General features: G+C 39.7%; 2 protein-coding genes across 2 annotated transcripts in view; one reads left to right on the top strand and one right to left on the bottom strand.

The window, feature by feature from the left end:
* Positions 1-9750: 9750 nt before the first annotated feature.
* CAPZA3 (capping actin protein of muscle Z-line subunit alpha 3) lies at positions 9751-10650 on the bottom strand. Its single transcript, XM_055566155.1, has one exon. It carries the CDS (start codon positions 10648-10650, stop codon positions 9751-9753), a length of 900 nt encoding a protein of 299 aa, XP_055422130.1.
* Positions 10651-11087: 437 nt separating this feature from the next.
* The window catches only part of PLCZ1 (phospholipase C zeta 1), a 50011-nt gene continuing 39023 nt past the window's right edge, over positions 11088-22075 (top strand). Inside the window, exons 1-2 of the mRNA XM_055565798.1 lie at positions 11088-11158; positions 12538-12697. Of these exons, the coding sequence (XP_055421773.1) occupies positions 11088-11158; positions 12538-12697 (231 nt within the window). The remainder of the gene's footprint in view (positions 11159-12537; positions 12698-22075) is intronic.

Below are 22075 nucleotides of genomic sequence, written 5' to 3'. Positions count from 1 at the left end.
GTTTTCCTTGGAAACGAACAGAGATCATTCTGTCGTTTTTGAGATTGCATCCAAGTACCGCATTTTGGACTCTTTTGTTGACTATGATGGCTACTCCATTTCTTCTAAGGGATTCCTGCCCACAGAAGTAGATATAATGGTCATCTGAGTTAAATTCACCGATTCCAGTCCATGTTAGTTCACTGATTCCTAGAATGTCAATGTTCACTATTGTGAACTCCTGTTTGACCACTTCCAATTTGCCTTGATTCATGGACCTGACATTCCAGGTTCCTATGCAATATTGCTCTTTACAGCATAGAACCCTGGTTCCATCACCAGTCCCATTCACAACTGGGTGCTGTTTTTTATTTGGCTCCATCCCTTCATTCTTTCTGGAGTTATTTCTCCACTGATCTCCAGTAGCATATTGGGCACTTACCGACCTGGGGAGTTTGTCTTTCAGTGTCCTATCTTTTTGCCTTATCATACTATTAATGGGGTTCTTAAGGCAAGAATACTGAAGTGGTTTGCCATTCCCTTCTGTAGTGGAACACATTCTGTCAGACCTCTCCATCATAACATGGCCATCTTGGGTGGCCCCACATGGCATGGCTTAGTTTCATTGAGTTAAACAAGGCTGTGGTCTTTGTGATCATATTGACTAGTTGTCTGTGATTGTGGTTTCAGTTTGTCTGCCCTCTGACCCACTCTCTCAGTACCTACCATCTTACTTGGGTTTCTCTTACCTTGGACGTGGGGTCTCCATGGCTGCTCCAGTAAAGCACATCTGCTGCTCCTTACCTCGGATGTGGGGCTTCCTTAAGGGATCTATTTTCATTTGGCATATAATAAGATACAAAAAAATTATTTCCAGGAAAATATAGCATGGGATTATATTTTTATCTTGTGCCAGACACTATGAAAGATCTTCAAAATATTAATCTGTATTTCCAAATCAGAGATATTGGTAAACAGTTCCCAGAAGACAGAGAGCTTTGGTTAAATTGAGGAATGATGCTCTCAGATCCCTTCTTTTATATTTAGGAAATACTGCTTGTGAAGCTCTGGCCAACCTGAGAGACTTACAGGAAGCTCTCCTATCTGGGACATTTACACTATTTATTGCTCATACATTATATGTAATTTAACAAATGGAACAATTGGGTATCAGAGAAATCATTTATTTTAACCTTGTGTTTTGTTACAAAAGAGATTATTGGTAGAATCAGAACTCAAATTTAGATATTCTGACTCAAAATTTTATAGATTTCCACTACATTGTGTATGAATGAAGCAAAATCCCTTCCTTTGTGTATTAAGAGGAATAGGACAAACACAGATGTCTAATATTCAAAATAGGATGGTAAAGTTTTATGGCAAAATTAGAGAAAGTAGGTGTTTACATGTAGGAAATGAAGATAGCATTTGTGATGAAGCTTCTCATAGGCTTTTTGGAAAAGGTGTTTAAGTCCAATCCTAAAGTCCAGTTTAGCCATATTAAATCCATGGAAGATACAGGGGCATTTGGGTCATGGGGGACCTTGGAATGCTAAGCCAGGAAATTCAAAATGTAGCCCCTAGTCAGTAGATATTTTCTAAAAGTATTTGATTAAGATTGTAACACCAGTGAATAATCAGTTAAGGTTTATGAAAATTAATTTGGCAGCGTCTCAGACAAGAGATTTTAAAAAGGAAATAAAAGAAGGCTAGTTATAAAACATGATATATGAGAAGTAACAAAATTTACTGATAAATGAGAAAGGGAAAAAATAAGAAAAATACTTAAAAGAATAGAAATAAAAAGTTACAATGACTAATTGGATTTTAGGAAATAGGAAGGAAGTTAAAGATGCCAGAAGTTTTGACCTTGAATTAATGGTAAGACAGAGATTCTAAAGCAGGAAAAAATCATATTATTGAAGAGGAGAGAGGCAGGAAAGAATAAAAACTTAATTCTGAAATTTCTGCCTTTGACACACTGTAAGTAGGACTTCTAGGGAATATTGAAATGTAGAAGTGAGGCACAGTCAAGTTGATTGGGTCATCTCTAAGATTATTTAGTAGATGTCTTGTTTTTGTTTGTAGAACATAGGTGGCCAGAGTTGGAGGGATGGTGGGATGGAGTGTGGATCAAGGGGGAGCTGTGTCAAGACAGGATGTTCTTGAAGGTCAGGTCTAACTGGGAGATGTGTTCATGCAAAGCTACCCTGGGAGATGTGGTCAAGGTTGTATCTTAGTGCTTATCAACAAGTTCAATAATAAAATAAAACTGAAAAAATAAGCAACAAGTTTGAAAGCCAAGAGAAAAGAGAAGACACATATGCTATAAAAAAAATACTGTTTTGAAGAGCAACTTAATCATAGATGTGGATTGTGAGTATCCAGTTCTGTTGTAGCTGCATATTATGATGAATACTGTGAAGAAAAGGGTGGTTGCTGAAAACCTTGGTGCATGAGGGTGATCATGTAAGAGGAAGAGAATGGAGAGCTAAAGCTTGGAGGATGCCTGTGTCTGATTGAGTGTGGGGTACACTGGAAGAGGAAAAATGAAAAGACTTAGAGGAGGAGGAGACTAGGATGCAGTTAGAACTGAGGAAAGAAAAGCTTTTCAGGATAAAGAAATAGTCAAGTTCCCATGATGATGACCGAGGGGATGTCACTGGAATGAAGAACGATGATACTGAAAACTTGCAAGAATGGATTCTCAGTATACTCCTGGACCAGAAGCCACAGAGGTAAGGGCAGGAGTTTTGAAGTGTGACATCCCTAAATTGAAATCCCAGTTCTGTCACTTACCAGCTGGGTCAATTGGCCAAATTTCTTAAGAATATTCCTAGGTTTCTAAAGTGTAAAAAATAATTCCCTGTTGTATGATTCTTATAAGAATTCAATGAGGCAGGTGAAATTGCTTGGTAGAATGCCTAGAACATAGCACAGTCTTAATTAAACCTATTCCTTTAAGAAAATAATAAGTGGTAAGCAAACAGAAAAAAAGCTAAGAATAGGGTAATCTTTTGAAAAGTTTCACAGTGAAAGGACCTGAGAAATTCAAGGGAAGATTTTTTTTTTAGGATAATTGGAACTGAGTATGTTTGCTTACTCAGTATGGGCTTCCCTGGTGGCTCAGATGGTAAAGAATCTGCCTGCAATGCAGGAGACCTGGGTTCAATCCCAGGGTCAGGAAGATCCCCTGGAGAAGGGATGGCTACCCACTCCAATATTCTTGTCTGAAGAATCCCATGGACAGAGGAGCCTGGTGAGCTAGAGTCCATGGGGTCACAAAGAATTGGAAATAAATGAGTAACTAACACACACATACATTAGCTTATAGAGGAGAGATGCTAAGAGAGGGTAGAGAATGTGAAGAGTCAAAAAAAAAAAAACAACAAAACTGATGAATCAAGAGCCTGGATGACAAAAGATCAAGAATTTAGGGTCAGGTGTGCAAGAAGAATGGACCTCAAAGGGAACATATATGACTTTGGTGACTCTTAGGAAGGAGAGGGAAATAAGTATGTTTTTAAGTGCAGAGAAGAGAAGCTGTCGGAGCTCTTTTTGAAAGCATGTGTCTTGCTAGTAAAGGAACAAAGTTGTTTATTTAGTGTAGAAATGATGTAACATTAGAAAAAAAATACTGTACCTCATTTTTGGAGAACTTGATTTTCTTAAACATGTTTGAGGAAACAATCTCTCTCCATTGGGAGTGGGAAAAGAGCAAAGGTTTTCATCAGAGCTTGAGGCAACTTCAGAAAGCAATCAACTGCCTTAGTATGAAGAGTCCCAGTGTCAGTCTTGGTAATAGGCAGAGGAATGCATGGCTCCTAAAGGGACAGCAGTGATTCACGGTTTACAAAATAAACCTCAAGCCCGATGAAGTCTACCATGCTTCATGTGTCTATTATCCTGCTTTGTTCATTCATTCGTTGAGTGCCTACCTTAACACAGACAATTACAAACTAGATACTTGGAATAAACAAGGTCCATGTTCTTATGGAGATCACAGTCCAGGTGGAAATAGCATTGAGAAGGAGAAAATACTAGAATATTAAGAAAAATATCACACTGAGTCTTCAGAATCTGAAGCATTTTGTGTGTCTGTATGCATATGCCTGTATGTATGCATGCTAAATCACTTCAGTCATGTCCGACTCTTTGCCACCCTTTGGACTTTAGCCCACCAGGCTCCTCTGTCCATGGGATTCTCCAGGCAAGAATACTGGAGTGGTTTCCAATGCCCTCCTCCCAGGGATCTTCCCAACTTGGAGATCGAACCCACATCTCTTATATCTCCTGCATTGACAGGCAGTTTCTTTACTACTAGTGCCACTGGGAAACCCATGTATATGCCTAGGCATATGTACATGTGTTTGTATCCATATCCAGCTTTAAATGTAAATGTATTTGTGTATGTGTGTGATAAATATTCAGAGAAGAGGTAGTAACTGTAGATTTTCCTGACTATGCCAGCCTTCATATAAAGAAAATAACTACTAAATAATATCACTGTGGACATGCTTTTAGGTAGAGGGCAGCATAAGTTAGAAGGAGTACAGAATGAAACAGGGCAAAAGCTAAAGAGTTTTGTCAAGAGAACACACTGGTCATAGCAAACACCCTCTTCCAACAACACAAGAGAAGACTCTACACATGGACATCACCAAATGGTCAACACTGAAATCAGATTGATTATATTCTTTGCAGCCAAAGATGGAGAAGTCCTATATAGTCAGCAAAAACAAGACCAGGAGCTGACTGTGGCTCAGATCATGAACTCCTTATTGCCAAATTTAGAGTTAAAATGAAGAAAGTAGGGGAATCCACTAGACCACTCAGGTATGACCTAAATCAAATCCTTTATGATTATACAGTGGAAGTGACAAACAGATTCAAGTGATTAGATCTGATACAGGACCTGAAGAACTTTGGACGGAGGTTCTTGACATTGTACAGGAGGCAGGGATCAAGACCATCCCCAAGAAAAAGCAATGCAAAAAGGCAAATTGGCTGTCTGAGGAGGCCTTACAAATAGCTGTGAAAAGAAGAGAAGCCAAAAGCAAAGGAGAAAAGGAAAGATATACTCATCTGAATGCAGAGTTCCAAAGAATAGAAAGGAAAGATAAGAAAGCCTTCCTCAGTGATCAGTGCAAAGAAATAGAGGAAAACAGTAGAATGGGAAAGACTAGAGATCTCTTCAAGAAAATTAGAGATACCAAGGGAACATTTCATGCAAAGATGGGCTCAATAAAGGATAGAAACGATATGGACCTGACAGAAGCAGATGATATTAAGAAGAGGTGGCAAGAAGACACAGAAGAAGCGTACAAAAAAGATCTTCATGACCCAGATAATCACGATGGTGTGATCACCAACCTAGAGCCAGACATTCTGGAATGTGAAGTTACATGGGCCTTAGGAAGCATCACTATGAACAAAGCTAGTGGATGTGATGGAATTCCAGTTGAACTATTTCAAATCCTAAAAGATGATGCTGTGATAGTGCTGCACTCAATATGCCAGCAAATTTGGAAAAGTCAGCAGTGGCCATAGGACTAGAAAATATCAGTTTTCATTCCAATCTCAAAGAACGGCAATGCTAAAGAATGCTCAAACTACCGCACAATTTCACTCATTTCACACGCGAGTAAAGTAATGCTCAAAATTCTCCAAGTCAGGCTTCAATAGAACGTGAACTGTGAACTTCCAGATGTTCAAGCTGGATTTAGAAAAGGCAGAGGAACCAGAGATTCAACATCCGTTGGATCATCACAAAAGCAAGAGAGTTCCAGAAAAACATCTGCTTTCTTGATTATGTCAAAGGCTTTGATTGTGTGGATCACAACAAACTGTGGAAAATTCTGCAAGAGATGGGAATACCAGACCACCTGACTTGCCTCTTGAGAAATCTGTGTGCAGTTTAGGAGGCAACAGTTAGAACTGGACATGGAACAGACTATTTCCAAATAGGGAAAGGAGTACATCAAGGCTGTATATTGTCACCCTGTTTTATTAACTTATATGCAGAGTACATCATGAGAAATGCTCGACTGGATGAAGCACAATCTGGAATCAAGATTTCTGGAAGAAATATCAGTAACCTCAGATATGCAGATGACACCACCCTTATGGCAGAAAGCAAAGAAGAGCTAAAGAGCCCCTTGATGAAAGTCAGAGGAGTGAAAAAGTTGGCTTAAAGCTCAACATTCAGAAAACGAAGATCATGGCATCTAGTCCCATCACTTCATGGCAAATAGATGGGGAAACAGTGGAAACAGTGAGAGATTTTATTTTCTTGGGCTCCAAAATCACTGCCGATGGTGACTGCAGCCATGAAATTAAAAGACGCTTGCTCCTTGGAAGAAAAGCTATGAGTAACCTAGACATCATATTAAAAAGAGACATTACTTTGCCAACAAAGGTCCATCTAGACAAACCTACGGTTTTTCCAGTAGTCATGTATGGATATGAGAGTTGGACTATAGAGAATGCTGAGCGCCAAAGAATTGCTGGTTTTGAACTATGGTGTTGGAGAAGACTGTTGAGAGTCCCTTGGACTGCAAGGAGATCCAACCTGTCCATCCTAAAAGAAATCAGTCCTGAATATTCATTGGAAGGACTGATGCTGAAGCTGAAACTCAATACTTTGGCCACCTGATGCAAAGAGCTGACTCATTGAAAAAGACCCTGAAGCTGGGAAAGATTGAAGGCGGGAGGAGAAGGGGACAAACAGAGGATGAGATGGTTGAATGGCATCACCAACTAAATGGACATGAGTTTGTGTCCATCACCAGGATTTGGTGATGGACAGGGAGGCCCAGCGTGCTGCAGTCCATTGGGTCTGAAAAAGAGTTGGACATGACTGAGTGACTGAACTGAATGAAACTGAGCAAAGTTAGTGAAATACCTTTTATACTTGTTTTACTTTAAAGTATGTTGCCTTTCAAAGAAAAATTTGATATTCAGTATTGCCAAGATTTTAGCGAGGCACTGTTATGCTACCGATGGGAGTATAAATTGTTAAATCTGTCTGGAAAGCAATTTGGCAGTATGTACTAAGAACATTAATATGTTCATATCTTTTCAATATGTGATTTTAGGGAATTTATCTTAAGGGAAATAATGTAGAATGTGGGCAAAGCTTTATACACAGAGATACTGTAGCCTAATTAATAACAGAAATAAAATGCTAAAAATTTAAATTATGTATCAATAGAGAAGTGGTTGTCTTGTTATTGCACATGAAAATATGAGTATCATGTAAATAATTAAAAGTATTTGCTCAAGGAGTTTTAATGACATGGGACAATATGATACAGGAAATTATATAAAAAGAACAGGATACAAATTTTTATATGCTGTATATCCTTAATATTTAAAGCAATTCCATAAAATTGGATGCAAGGAAATAGGCCAATATGCTTTACACTTTAAGCATTTTTATGATTTGTACATGTGACTTTTATATTCAGAAATAGCAATAAATATTATTTTAAATACCCTGTGTTAATAGGTAGCTAGTGGGAAGCTGCAATATAGCACAGGGAGCTTAGCTTGGTGCTCTGTGATGACCTGGGTGGGGGATGGGGGATGGGGGATGGGGAGAGGCTCAAGAGGGAGGGGATATTTGTATACATAAAATAAAAATAAAAACCCCAGTGTTAGAGTAGGCATTAAATGCTTCTGTGATTGTCCCATGAAACATTTAACTCTTATGCTGGACCAATCTGGAATATCAACGCTTCCATATATAACCATAATATCAATTCAGAGTTTTGTGAAAGAATTTGTCAGATGGGTATATTTTAGTGCAATGAGAGCACTTTTCTTTGTTGCTTTTCTTTAGTTTTTTTCCTTAAATTTTTAACATGGCAAATGAAGGTAGAAATATGTCTTTGGCCTGTGTGTGGTGAATCCAGTGAAGGAGTAGAAGCAGCCTTCAATGGACAGTAGCTGTATAGGAAATGATTTCAATGAAGTAAATGGAAAGCAGAGATGTGTTACTTTAAGAGTAGAACAATATATCTTAAAATGTGATCCTATAGCCCCTTGTATCGGAATCATCACTATAATTGCTCAAGACATAGATTTGCTGACCTAATAAGTCAGAATCTGAGGATGGGTACAGGGAAGTTGTTTTAAAGGTATACCCTGGGTCACCCTCCTGAGATTCTCTAAGCTCTACCACCAATTAAGAGAGGTATGACATTTAGACATTTTTGTAGAGGAATCTTAAACATTGGCTCCAATGTTCATTAAGTAGAATTTAACCTTTTTTTTCAGTTGCATGGGTCCAAACTGTAAAGCACTTTGCTTATCACATAAGTTGGATGTGGGGCTGGGACCCAGCTACTGCTCAACTGCAATCTTAGTAGAGAGGTTTAGATTTGGAATTCTTAAAGAACAGACAAAGTGGTCAGTAACATTGCTGGGACAAGTGATAGGGGACTGGTTGGCTAGAAAACAGTGACCCATCAGTTCTAGTTCCCCTGGGAGTGGTATCCTTTGGGTGGAATGCTTACCTGAGTCATTGCAGAGTAGAGTTCACAACTTTTAATGAAACGGGCTTCCCCCGAGAGCTGCAGTGCTTTAGAGCAGCGGAGTCCAACCTTTTTGGCACCAGGGACCAGTTTCATGGAAGAGTTTTTCCACAGACCAGGGGTGGGAAGTGGTTTCAGGATAGTTCGAGCACATTACATTTCTTATGCACTTTATTTCTATTATTATTACATCAGCTGCACCTCAGATCATCAGACATTAGATCCTGGAGATTGGGGACCCTGCCCTAGAGATTAAGAGTGCTAGGGGTCAGTAACACTCATCACTCACCATGTGCCTGGATGAATTAAGTGACTCAATTTTTAGATTCTTCTCATATAAAATGGGGTTACCACTAGTAGCAGCCTAATGACAAAAAATTTGTTGTAAATCATCTAGCACAGGGTTCAGCATCTAATTCTTGTATAAATGACTTCACAAGAGCTAGACTATAGAAGCTTGGGAATCAAGCTTTTCTACTTGATTCTTTGAAGAAAAGCCTGGAGATTAGAGTAATTCCAGATTCTTTTGAGGGGTTGGGGTATGAGGGGGAGTGGTCATGGGTCCAGTAGTCCTTCATATGAGCTAGATTTTTGATATTTTTTGGTTTCATGGACCATCCAACCCTAATGTCACTGATTGAAATCTACCCCCTTATTGGTGAGTTGAGTTAGGTGAATTATCATTTGCAGAATGACTTTTGTTTGCATGCCTTCTCCAGTTACAAAGAAAGTCAAAAGTCATTCCTACACACACTCACACAGCCTTAACTCTGGCTACCTATATTAATACTTCTGGGTGCCACATTCTACAAAGTCATTTTAGGTTCTAATAAATGTTTCTGGCTTTATGATTATGACTACCATGAAACACATTACCATCACCCTTTCCTTGAGTTACTGGTAAATATTCCTTGAATAAAATGAATTGAAAGACTTGTCCCTAATTTAAACTTTCATCTGGAATTCCTTGGTGGTCCAGTGGTCAGGACTCTGCTTTCAATTGCTAAAGGCTCGGGTTCAGTCCTAGGCTGGGGAACCAAGTTCCTACAAACTGTGTGATGTGCCCCTTCCCCCAAAAAGTAAAACCAAAAATCGCCCCAAAATTTACATCTGCCAAGTGATGGACATATCTTGTGGGTTCTTAACTTTAGGAAAATAACCTCAGTGCCTCCCCTACCCGCTGTCCCCAGAAACACAACTGAATCAGATCAAGAGAGTTACCAGGAGCAATCCTTTATATTATCCAGTTGCATAGCACACTTCTTGAATAAATGACATACCCTAATTTAGGGTACATCACCAGATTCAAGTCAGAGAGTATCCTCTGCCAGTTAATATGAGTACGGGTCACTGGAAGATCTCTTCGTAGAATTTTTCTCAGAGCTTCATTCGATAACTCCTGTAGTTCTTCTAACAGTGCAGCTTGAAATTTATTCTCTTGCTCTTCCACAAGTCTTGCGAAACTTAGAGCCAGTTGAGCTTGGTTCACTACCTCCAAGCTTTCTTTCAGGTCCTTGGAGATTTCGATATGTAGGTTGACACACCTGAAATAGTGAGCTTGCACAAAAATTCTCCCTGTTACCTGGGTTAGAAATGGATTGACTTGGAAAATCCATTTTGATTTCCAAAGCCCATTCCAGTAGTCTGCTGTTTCATAGCTGTGGTCTTCGATGCAGGCGATCAAGAACTCCTTATTTTTCACTGTTTTTCTCAGCACGTTGCAGTTTCCCTTTGGGTAGTGGTCGTTCACATACAGCTTCAAGGCGCACAGAACTACAGTCCTCAGGTACTCCGTCTCATTCCGAATGATTCCATGACTCTGGATGTCCTTTAACTGGTTTTGAAGCAGGTCAAATTTGAAAGAAAGTTTGCTCTGGTAGTCGAAAAACCTGTAGTCGCCCACGACATTGTGGTGAGACAGGAGGACAGCATTCCCATCAATGCTGAGTGGGACAGAATATTTTTGGCAGTGTTGGTGGCCCGCACACTCCCCTTGATGGTGCATGAGTTTTTCATCACGGATAAGCAGACAGAGATCATCAAAGGCATTTACAAATTCCCCTGGAGGAGCCTGTATCAATAGTCTGTGAATTACTTTTTCTTTCTCTTTCCTACTCAGCGTGCTACGTGACATGTTTGGTTGCGGCAGAAGCAGAGCTTCTGGAATAAAGTGTTCAGAGGATGAGAGAACATTCCATGGGGCACCTTTCCCATCCAGGTGTTAAACATTCAAGCTTAAGATTACCATGTCTGACCATGCAAAAACCAGGTTGTCTGGCCAGCTCTGAGTCTCCTGATGAAGTCATAAAGGAGCTTGCTCTGTGAAGTACGGAACTTTTGATGAGATCACAATGGGCGTTTGGACCCAAAGGAAAACATGACAGTCACCTGACAGCGTGGTGCCCGGCCAACCAGCTATACGAATTTTGAAGAATTTTTAAGAACTTAGCCTCCAGAACAGCCTTCTTCATAAAGTGGTGTGTTTATTGCATAGGTGGTCATAGATCTAAGAGAAGCAACCCAGAGTTTCTAAGGAGTATTTGGAAGCTCTTTGACGCTTTGGGGACCACAATGGCAGTAATTTGTAATCAGGCCGTCAGAATAACTGTCCCCAACCCAGTGGAAGCATGTTATCCTGAAAGGTTTGAGGGGTTTAAACAAAATAGTAAAAATGAGAGACCATGGCTGTTCATGGGAAAATGCCAGATGGCAAGGGTTGTCTCTCTCATAAACATTGTGGGTTTGGAAATGGTCAGAACATAAGCAAGAAGCCAGAAAAAATTTAAGGGCAGTGAAGTGCAGAGACCACAAACCTCCATACAGTCTCTGGGGGATTTAAGTGTTGCGCTAACTGCAAAGAACAAAGGCAACAAACCACTGTGTTTTCTGCTTTCTTTCTAGAAAAGGGGCAGTGGCAACAGCGGATGAGTTTCAAGGAATCCCTTTCTTGCCAAGGGGCAGAGTTAATTATATTTGGAACCTGCGACAACTCATAATGGGGAGAAGCTTCTAAGTGAGGAGAAACGAAACTTCAGGTCATGAAAATATGGAGAACAAATATCCACTCAGAAGTCCTTTCTGTTCCTCTTTCCTTTTTCTTGATTTATCCCCTTTGAAGACTCCTGAGCTTATTTCTCTCATTTGAGTATAAACTGCTTCTTTCTTTTTGCATCCTGAGTTTTTTTTTTTTTTTTTAAATTTTCCCAGCTTCCTGTATCTTTTTCTTATAACATGAGCTTTGCCATATTAAGTCACAGCCATTAAATTGAAGGGCTTCCTATTAGTTCTAACAATCTGAAATTGAGTGTATTGTTGAACAATTTTTACTGATACTTTTCATGATTTTATAGACTGTCATATTAATCCTTCTCAATCTTATTTTTTTAATTTGAAGTGTCCTAAATTTTGTTGTTTCTCTGTAGATAAAGCAAGCTTGATTATTTTTGTTTTCTCCTTCATATTAATTAGACACTCATCATGGCATTAGAAAAGAAAAACCTCTTTCTGATGGTCCTTAAAATGTTGCTTTTGGAGGCATGTGAGTAGCTGGACATTTGGCTAGTATAATGGTAATAATCATATCAGACATGGTTACTATTTATTGAACTCTCAGTAACAGAAACTATATTGAATGATATATTATGACCTCATTTAATGCCCCTACCTTCCTGAAGTATTAATTTGACCACTTTTCAGACGAGGAAACTAACCCTGAGAGAGATCAAGTGATAGAAAGATCTTGATGTTCATGTCTTCAGAAAATAGACTGTATTTCCCAAGTAATAGCTGGATTTCTCAAATGTTAACTTTTGTTCTTTTCCTATAATTCTTATTTTATTAAGTCCTTTCATACCTTTAACACTAAATAGTACCTACTTAATTTTGTTTTAAATATTATTTATCATAAAATTATTTTCTCACTTAGGCATGCGATAGACTATCCTCTGAAAAGAAAAAGAAAAACGTTGAAGAGGGACAAAATATTCTTTAGTCATTTTAAGTACTTATGACTTTCTGTGAGAATTTCCTTAACTTCTTTTTTTGGTGTGTCTCCTACATGGTTTTTGTTGATGGTTCGAGATGACTTCAAAGGTGGAAAAATTACTCTAGAAAAAGCTCTGAAACTACTTGAAAAATTAGATATTCAGTGCAATACTATTCATGTGAAATATATTTTTAAGGTGAGATAATATCTGTCCCCTGCATATCCCACCCTAGGAAGGACTTCATCCAATATAAGGAAATGTGGATAGCTACTTGTATGTTTTCTGCAGAAAATACATATGAAAGATTAGTCTCTGAGAAATTAAAGCAATTAATTATGTTAGATATATTTATAATCAAAATGGAAAGCATTTAGGTAAGAGGAAAAATGAGTTGTTGATAAAATTTGAAATAATACCAGGTTATCTGCTTAGAACAATCTGCTGAGAATGCATAGATGTTCACATCAGATTAAGATTTGTCATCTGATTAGATCAAATCATATAAATGATGAAATGGTAACTAGATTGGATGTTAGTGATTTATAGAAGGCATGGGCAATCTTGATAAAAATCATATTTTACTCATCTTCAAGGAATTATACCATAAGCTCCTCTGGAGAAGGGAAAGGCTACCAACTCCAGTATTCTGGCCTGGAGACCCCACTGTATAGTCCATGGGGTCGCAAAGAGTCAGACACGACTGAGTGCCTTTCACTTTCCTTTGTTTAAAGAAGAATTAGTAGGAAGGGAACCTGGTTTAATTCTGTCACTAGAGGACGAACGGAAAGATCATGAAAAAAAGAAAAAGCTGCATGTTAGAGCTGAGTTTTTTTTTTATTAGGAAGATGGCAAATTTCTTGGTGAATCAGGCAAGAATACTAGACAAGCCAACCCAGATAGTTAGGAAGGTAGACATCCTGAGTATGATTTTGTTTCTTGGAATTGGGAAGCCAGATAACACAATCTATGGTGAAATTGTTACCAACTAACCTATACTGGGAAACCTGTGTTACTTTGAAAGTGAAAGTGTTAGTTACTCAGTCTTGTCCAACTCTTTGCAACCCCGTGGACTGTAATCTTCCAGTCTCCTCTGTCTGTGGGATTCTCCAGGCAAGAATTCTGGAGTGGGTAGCCATGTCCTTCTCCAGCGGATCTTCCTGACTGAGGGATCAAACCCAAGTATTCTGCATTGCAGGCAGATTGTTTACAGTCTGAGCCACCAGGGAAGCCCCTGTTGTTACTTCACATGTGGGCTAACCAGTGAGCCTGGTAGAGATCCAGGAATGCTTGCAGAGGTAGGTTCCAGTTCAGAGAAAAAAGACAGCTTGGTACTCCCAAATATACCAGTTGCCAGGGTATCACCATTTTGCTGCCATTTCTCCCGGCCCTGTTCCCAAAGTGATGTGAGGAGGGCCTGGTGACATGTGCACACACAGCGGGTATATTACCTGAGAGGGACTCAGAAGAAAGCTTAAGAACCCAGAGCTTTTATTATGGGCAATAAGCCTGTCTGATCTTTGCCACGGAGGGTGTCGTTATTAATGTTATTAATCCCAGATAGTAAACAAACCTGCTTTTTCCTCTGGAATGAAGTACTATCTCTTCATCATGTAAATATCCTTGAAGAGCTAGTCCTGAAGAAAGGCGATTGGTGACTCTGCTCAGAAAATAAGCAGAAACACAGGAGCAAGCATTTCTCTCAGTCAGATTTAGTCCTCAGGTTTACTAACCAAAAGAGGAGGTTCAGAAAAGAAAAACTGAACTTCTCAGGAGACTGCTGTAAAAGACAAAGAATTCAGAGTTGCTTCTATGGCTCCAAGTAGCTTGTGCTGCTATAAGCGATAAGAATTTTGATTAATTTCTAATACCACACCTGAAGAACACAAATTTATGTGAAAGGCCTTTACACATAGAATTTTCCCCCAGTGGTATTGCCCAAAGGGAGAAACAGCTGTGTGCTTTCTGGTTTAATAAAATTCACATTCAGCACAATACAGAGGTAGTAATATGTTAAATCTGTATTTAATGTGAAATACTGTAAATCTTAGTGATTTTCAAGTTGCTTTGAATTAGCTGCAAGATAGAGATAGGTCTTTGAAATGCTCTTGAGTAAAACGCAAGCTGTATTGAAAAGCAGTATGTAGAATGTTCAACAGGTATAACAATTAAATAAATAGCTCATTAATTGGAATTTATGATTTTTTGGACATAGCCAGGCCGAAGGTCTATTTTGTAGCAAAACCTTTTTAAAGCAGCTATGAAAACAATGTTAATTATAAAAATTAGAGGAGCAGAGATTCCTTAGAATACTTCAAAAACCCCTTTAAAATGACCTCAGATACTTTAGAAGCATGAATTATGTATAAACAAGAGTGATGATTATGGTAAACCATTATCTTCTATTTAAATAATTCTCCTAATAGAAAATACTTTGTTGCCTTAGGTGAAATTGCTGTATATGGGTTAAAATGTTGATTAAGTAGTATGCCTAGGGAAAGTATATTGGTTAACTGAATTTTCTAGACAGCTCAAGATTAAGCTTAAACATCCAGCTCTTCTGCTTTAACTTATGTTGCTGATCTCTCCACTTGGCAATGATACACCTATTAGTGAGACCAAATAAAATGAATCACAGTGAATCTTTTTGTTGTTGTTGTTGTCCACACAAACACAAAGACGCTCAGTGTCTCAGAGGTGTTATCATTAGCAAGCTTATTGGGTGTAGAGAGTCTTCAGTTAGAACCTAGTTGTGCAGTACTTGATTGACAAGTCAGAAATCTCTGAGCAAATGTCTTAATCTGCAGGATGGGGATACTAATATATTTATTTTGCAGGATGGTTCTAAATATTAAATGTTATCATTTGTGAATGTACCTAGTATCAGGCTTGGCATAAAGTAGGCACCAAGTAAATTTTAGTTGAAGCTACATCATGACTGTTCAAAAAAATAGAGAAAATTACATTATATTTATTGATTTCCTAAGTGTTTAATAGTTGACATAAATTCTGACATGAATTTACTTTCTGACAAGGTGAAATTTTATTATAAAACTTGAGTAAAGCACATATAACTTCATGACCCTGGCAAAATATTCTAAACTTCTTTTTCCAAAATTAATTACTGAATCTTCACTTGAGCAATAGTTCTCTAAGTTTTTTTCAAAAATCCCTTTATTAAATTAAAAAAAATTGTTTTTAATCATTATTTTTAATTTGTAGCAGGAAAGATCCCCTGGAGGAGGGTATGGCAACCCACTCCAGTATTCTTGCCTGGGGAATCCACATGGGCAGATTAGCCTGGAGGGCTACAGTCCACGGGGTCACAAAGAGTCTGACACAACTGGTAGACTAAGCACAGCACAACACAGCACAAGCTAATTTTAGGAAATATCTCCAGTCATTTCAATTCGCGTAGCTAGTCTTAGATTAGTCTTGATTGTTGGCTGAATATGAAATAGTATCCTTTTCAATTTTAAGAGGTTATATTTCTCTGTATTTGCCACGGTTCAGCTGAACCCAGAAATACAAGCCCCACTGGCTACTGGAGCCAATGTGTCCCCTGGACAAGGGGTGTGTCCTCTGGACAAGAGGTGTGACCTCTGGACAAGGAGTGTGTCCTCTGCACAGCAGCTTGTGTGCCCAAGCTCCCTTCTTCAGGCTAGACTCCAAGATATGCACAAAGGCCTTCTTCAGGGAAGACTGAGTCTTAGGTGCCTCTGATTACTGTATCGGCATTAGGGCTTCCCAGGTGGCGCTAGTGGTGAAGAACCTGCCTACCAGTGCTGGAGACCTAAGAGACCCTGGAGGAGGGCATGGCATCCCACTGCAGTGTTCTTGCCTGGAGAATCCCATGGACAGAGGAGCCTGGCAGGCGACAGTGCATGCGCTCGCAGTGTCGGACACAACTGAAGTACTTAGCATGCATAGCATGCATGCATGCATTAGGGACAGAAGGAAACAGGGAATAAGAAAAGGAGAAAGAACAAGTTGCCTGCTAGTTTAAACTGGTATGTCAGTTCAGTTCAGTCGCTCAGCCGTGTCCAACTCTTTAAGACCCCATGGACTGCAGCATGCCAGGCCTCCCTGTCCATCACCAACTCCTGGAGTTTACTCAAATTCATGTCCATTGAGTTGGTGATACCATCCAACCATCTCATCCTCTGTCATCCCCTTCTCCTCCCGCCTTCAATCTTTCCCAGCATCAGGGTCTTTTCAGATGAGTCAGTTCTTTACATCAGGTGGCCAAAATATTGGAGTTCCAGCTTCAGCATCAGTCCTTCTAATGAATATTCAGGGTTGATTTCCTTTAGGACGGACTGGTTGAATCTCCTTGCAGTTCAAGAGACTCTCAAAAGTCTTTTCCAACACCACAGTTCAAAAGCATCAATTCTTCGGCACTCAGCTTTCTTTATAGTCCAACTCTCATATCCATCATCCATACATGCCCACTGGAAAAACCATAGCCTTGACTAGACGGACCTTTGTTGGCAAAGTAATGTCTCTGCTTTTTAATAAGCTGTCTAGATTTGTCATAACTTTTCTTCCAAGGAGCATAAGTATGTCAGAGTTTGAGGAAAAAGTTGCAAGTCATAAGATTTCCTAGACTATATTTTGAATACATTGTTTTTAGGGTAATTTCAGAGAGAATTTTAAAATGCTACATTTTATGTTAGAAGTTCTGGCTTTGATAGCTCAGCTTTCTCATCAGATAGATCAGCTTTCTTATAATGTTGTTTATTAAGTAACATTTCATCTTTTTACTAGCAAACTGAGCAATGGAAATAGTAACAACGTGAAAGACCTTTATTCTGTTTTCTAAAGTGTATTATCAGAATGACTAACAATATAATTATTTTAATATGTGCTTTTATCCTCCTGGATTCAATCATTCATTTAAACATATGATCACTAGGCTCCTAATTTAGGGTGTGCTCAGTTGCTCAGTTATCTCTGAGTCTTTGTAGCCCCATGTGGCCCCTTGGACCATAGCCTGCCAGGCTCCCCTGTCCATGGAATTTCCCAGACAAGAATACTGGAGAGGGTTCCCATTTCCATCTTCCAGTAATAGGCTTTGGGAATAAAAAAATAATAAAGTATCTACCTTCATGGGGGTCATAGGCTTAAGGTAAAAGGTATATTTTATTTCTTAAATTAAAAAAATTATTCAAACTTTTCATTTTTATTTATTTATTTAGTTATTATTGGCTGTACTGCATGATGTGTGGGTTTAGTTCTCTTACTAGGGATCAAACCCTGGCTTCCTGCATTGGAAGCATGGTGTCTTGGCCACTGGACTGCCATGGAAGTCCCCAAAAGATATATTTTGAAATTATACATAAATTGTTTCAGAAAGTTCTTTTTGTAATGCCTTGAAAAAAATAACCACTTAATGAACTTTTATTTTTTTGTAAACTTGAGAAAGATGATTTCATTACTCTTTTTTTTTTTTTATGTTGTAAACTGTAAGTGATTAATATGTAACAGTTTGAAAAGTAGTATTCCTTGCAGTGGGCCCTGAGATTTTGCATATTTTCTGTAATAAAAGACATCTTTTCCTGCTCTCCCTAGTTTTAGGGAGATATTTAGTTCCTTTTTCCAAGTAAATGAACATATTTCATCAGAATCATCAAGTTCTGAAGGCCTCAGTCAGACACTCTTATACATACCAAGTGTTAGTCATGTTCGATTCTTTGTGATCCCATGGACTGTAGCCCGCCAAGCTCCTCTGTCCATGGAACTCTCCAGGCAAGAATACTGGAGTGGGTTGCCATTTCTTCCTTCAGGGGATCTTCTCGATCTTGGGATTGAACTCAGGTCTCCTACGTTACAGGGAAATTATTCACCATCTAAGCCAACAGGGAAGCCCTATATGTACTAAGGATATGGGAAACAAATGACAGACTTTGTATCTGAGACAATTCTAGAAGGGATGCGTAAAGGTTTTATTCTGGTGTAATAAACCCCAGTAGAGAAGCAGGTATAGAATCTTCTAGGAATCTTAGGTAGGGCTCTCTAACATGATATGGGGAGGAGACACAGAGGGACATAGGGAAGACTTCAAGAGAAGGACATTTTTTTGAAGATTAGTAGAAATTCATGCTCATGCTCAGTCATTTGGTCATGTCTGACTCTTTGTGACCCCATGGACTGCAGTCCCTTAGGCTCATCTGTCCATGGAATTTTCCAGGCAAGAATACTGGAGTGGGTTGGCATTTCCTGCTCCAGGGGCTCTTCCCAACCAACTTAAATAAAAAGAAAACAATATTCCAGACAGAAGAAAGAGCCTTTACAATAGCAAGAGGTAGCTTGGTATTTGTATTGTAACTGATTCAGAGCACGGTACAGTGTGAAATGCATGGAAGAAGTGGTGGTGGGGCGGGGGAAGAAACCATGTCTTTGAGGGTCTTGGATGCCAATAGTTTGGATTTTGTCTTGAAACCAGAGGAGAAACATTGAGAAATATAAGAGAATTAGAGAGATCAGACTTGTATTTGACAATTTATTTCTGCACATATACTCTTGTCAACTGAATCAATACATGCAACCTAAAAGTTGAGACTTACGTTCTGTTTGATGGGAACTTTTAGGATTTTGGCCCTGGGAGGTAGCATCTAAAGTAATCCTGGGAGAATTGTTCTGAGGAGGCAAGGGGGACCCAGGTTACGTAGAAATTTTACAAAGGGTAGGTAGTCTGAATGTCAAAAGATCATTGTAAATTAAAGAAAACCAGATATCTTAAGTAGTTTAGTGCTTTTCTAAGTATAGGAAGATGTAAGTGTCTGGCTCACTGAAATCATTCCTTTGATATGCACCTCAGCTATCTGGGGTCATTATTCTGTGTTTTCATATCCTTCTCAGGGCTCAACATGGGAAGTGGCTGCAGTCTGATGGCAGGGGTTCTTTCCTTCCTGAGTTCCCTCAGGGCTCACCAGCTCACATTGAAAGAAAATGAATGTGAAAGTCATTCAGTCCTGTCTGACTCTCTGTGAACCCAAGGACTGTAAAGTCCATGGGTTTCTCCAGGCCAGAATACTGGAGTAGGTAGCCTTTCCCTTCTCCAGGGGATCTTCTCAACCCAGGGATCAGACCCAGGTTTCCCACATTGCAGGCAGATTCTTTACCAGCTGAGCCACAAGGGAAGCCCATGAATACTGGAGTGGGTAGCCTATCCCTTCTCCAGTGGATCTTCCTGACCCAGGAATTGGACCAGGGTCTCCTGCATTACAGGTGGTTTTTTACCAACTGAGCTATCAGGGAAGCCCCCTGCCAGCTTACATTGGAGGGCTGCAATCACTGATGATATCCTTTGTTTATTGATATGGCAGGAAATATTCCATTTCTCACTTTGAGTACAAGCAATAGTGTATTGTTTTTTCTTTCCTTCCTTGGAGTTAGTTCAAGTCCTGGTCTACCGTGGCTCTGGGACTGGTGACAATTGACATATAAAGGTTTTTGCTCTTCAGTTTTATCCTACAGGGGAGATATTAATACATTGATACCCTATATTAATATTGAGGCTGCTGTTAAGAGGCTCAGTACTCAGATTTGAACCTTCCTTGCTTACCACTATTCTTCTTCCCCCTTTTCTTCTGCTGACACTGTGTTCCCCAGGCCTCATATTTCTTCTCCTTATTACTTACCCTTTGTGCTTTCCTTTCCCTTCTCTACCAAAATTATAATTTCCCATCTTCAATGATAGGTTTCCCTGGTAGCTCAGCTGGTAAAATATCTGCCTGCAGAGCAGGAGACCCCAGTTTGATTCCTGGGTCAGGAAGATCCCTTGCAGAAGGAAATGGCAACCCATTCCAGTATTCTTACCTTAAAAACCCCATGGATAGAGGAACCTGGTGGGCGACAGTCTGTGAGGTTGCAAAAAAGTCGGGCATGACTGAGCACACCTGAGTACCTCACGGGATGGTGCATGTCATCACCACAGTAAGGACGAGGTTTGAGGCAAATCCAGATGGTTCAGGGATGTCCTCAGTCTTGAAGGTCACGAGTATTAATACCTCAGCCTGAAGTTGGGCAAGTCTTTCTGGGCAGAGAGCTACTTAGGGCTGCAGTTCTCCTGAGGAACAGGGTTTGCTTCTTTGCTTAAACTGGGCAGCCCAGGCCACCAGGTTTTTTTTGTTTTTTGTTTTTTTTAAATTTGTATTGAGGTATGGTTGCTTTAAAATAGTGTATTAGTTTCTACTGTACAGCAAAGGGAATGAGCGATAAGTATACAATATCCCCTCTTTCAAATTTCCTTTTCCCTTTAGAATCACCACAGAGCATTGAATAGAGTTCCCTGTGCTATACAATATGTTCTCATTCAGTACAGTCGCTCAGTTGTGTCCGACTTAGTTGTGTCCAAGACCACATGGACTGCAGCGTGCCAGGCCTCCCTGTCCATCACCAACTCCAGGAATTTACTCAAACTCATGTCCCTTGAGTTGGTGATGCCATCCAACCATCTCATCCTCTGTTGTCCCCTTCTCTTCCCACCTTCAGTCTTCCCCAGCATCAGGGTCCTTTCCAATGAGTCAGCTCTTTGCATCAGGTGACCAAAGTATTGGAGTTTCAGCTTCAACATCAGTCCTTCCAATGAATATTCAGGACTGATTTCCTTTAGGATGGACTGGTTGGATCTTCTTGCAGTACAAGAAACTCTCAAGAGTCTTCTCCAACACTACAGTTCAAAAGCATCAATTCTTTGGTGGTCAGCTTTCTTCATAGTCCAACTCACATCCATACATGACTATAGGAAAAACCATAGCTTTGACTAGACAGACCTTTGTTGGCAAAGTAATGTCTCTGCTTTTTAATATGCTGTTTAGGTTGGTCATAACTTTTCTTCCAAGGAGCAAGCATCTTTTAATTTCATGGCTGCAGTCACCATCTGCAGTGATTCTGGAGCCCCCCAAAATATTCTGTCACCGTTTCTCCTTCTCTTTGCCATGAAGTGATGGGACCAGATGCCATGATCTTAGTTTTCTGAATTTTGCATTTTAAGCTAACTTTTTCACTCTTCTCTTTCACTTTCATCAAGGGGCTCTTTAGTTCTTCACTTTCTGCCATAAGGGTGGTGTCATCTGCATATCTGCTGCTGCTGCTGAGTTGCTTCAGTCGTGTCTGACTCTGCGTGACCCCATAGATGGCAGCCCACCAGGCTCCCCCGTCCCTGGGATTCTCCAGGCAAGAACACTGGAGTGGGTTGCATTTCCTTCTCCAGTGCATGAAAGTGAAAAGTGAAAGTGAAGTTGCTCAGTCGTGTCGGACTCAGCGACCCCATGGACTGCAGCCTACCAGGTTCCTCTGTCCATGGGATTTTCCAGGCAAGAGTACTGGAGTGGGTCGCCATTGCCTTCTCCGCTGCATATCTGAGGTTATTGTTATTTCTCCTGGCAATCTTGATTCCAGCTTGTGCTTCTCCAGCCTAGCATTTCTCATGATGTACTCTGCATATAAGTTAAATAAATAGGGTGACAATATACACCCTTGACATACTCCTTTCCTTATTTGAAGCCAGTCTGTTGTTCCATGTCCAGTTTTAAGTGTTGCTTCCTGACTTGCATACAGATTTCTCAAGAG

The sequence above is a fragment of the Bubalus kerabau genome, chromosome 1, assembly GCF_029407905.1.
Source record: "Bubalus kerabau isolate K-KA32 ecotype Philippines breed swamp buffalo chromosome 1, PCC_UOA_SB_1v2, whole genome shotgun sequence".
NCBI classification, from domain to species: Eukaryota; Metazoa; Chordata; class Mammalia; order Artiodactyla; family Bovidae; genus Bubalus; species Bubalus kerabau.
The sequence above is the reverse complement of the archived record's forward strand: the minus strand, read 5'-3'. Positions and strand labels throughout refer to the sequence as shown.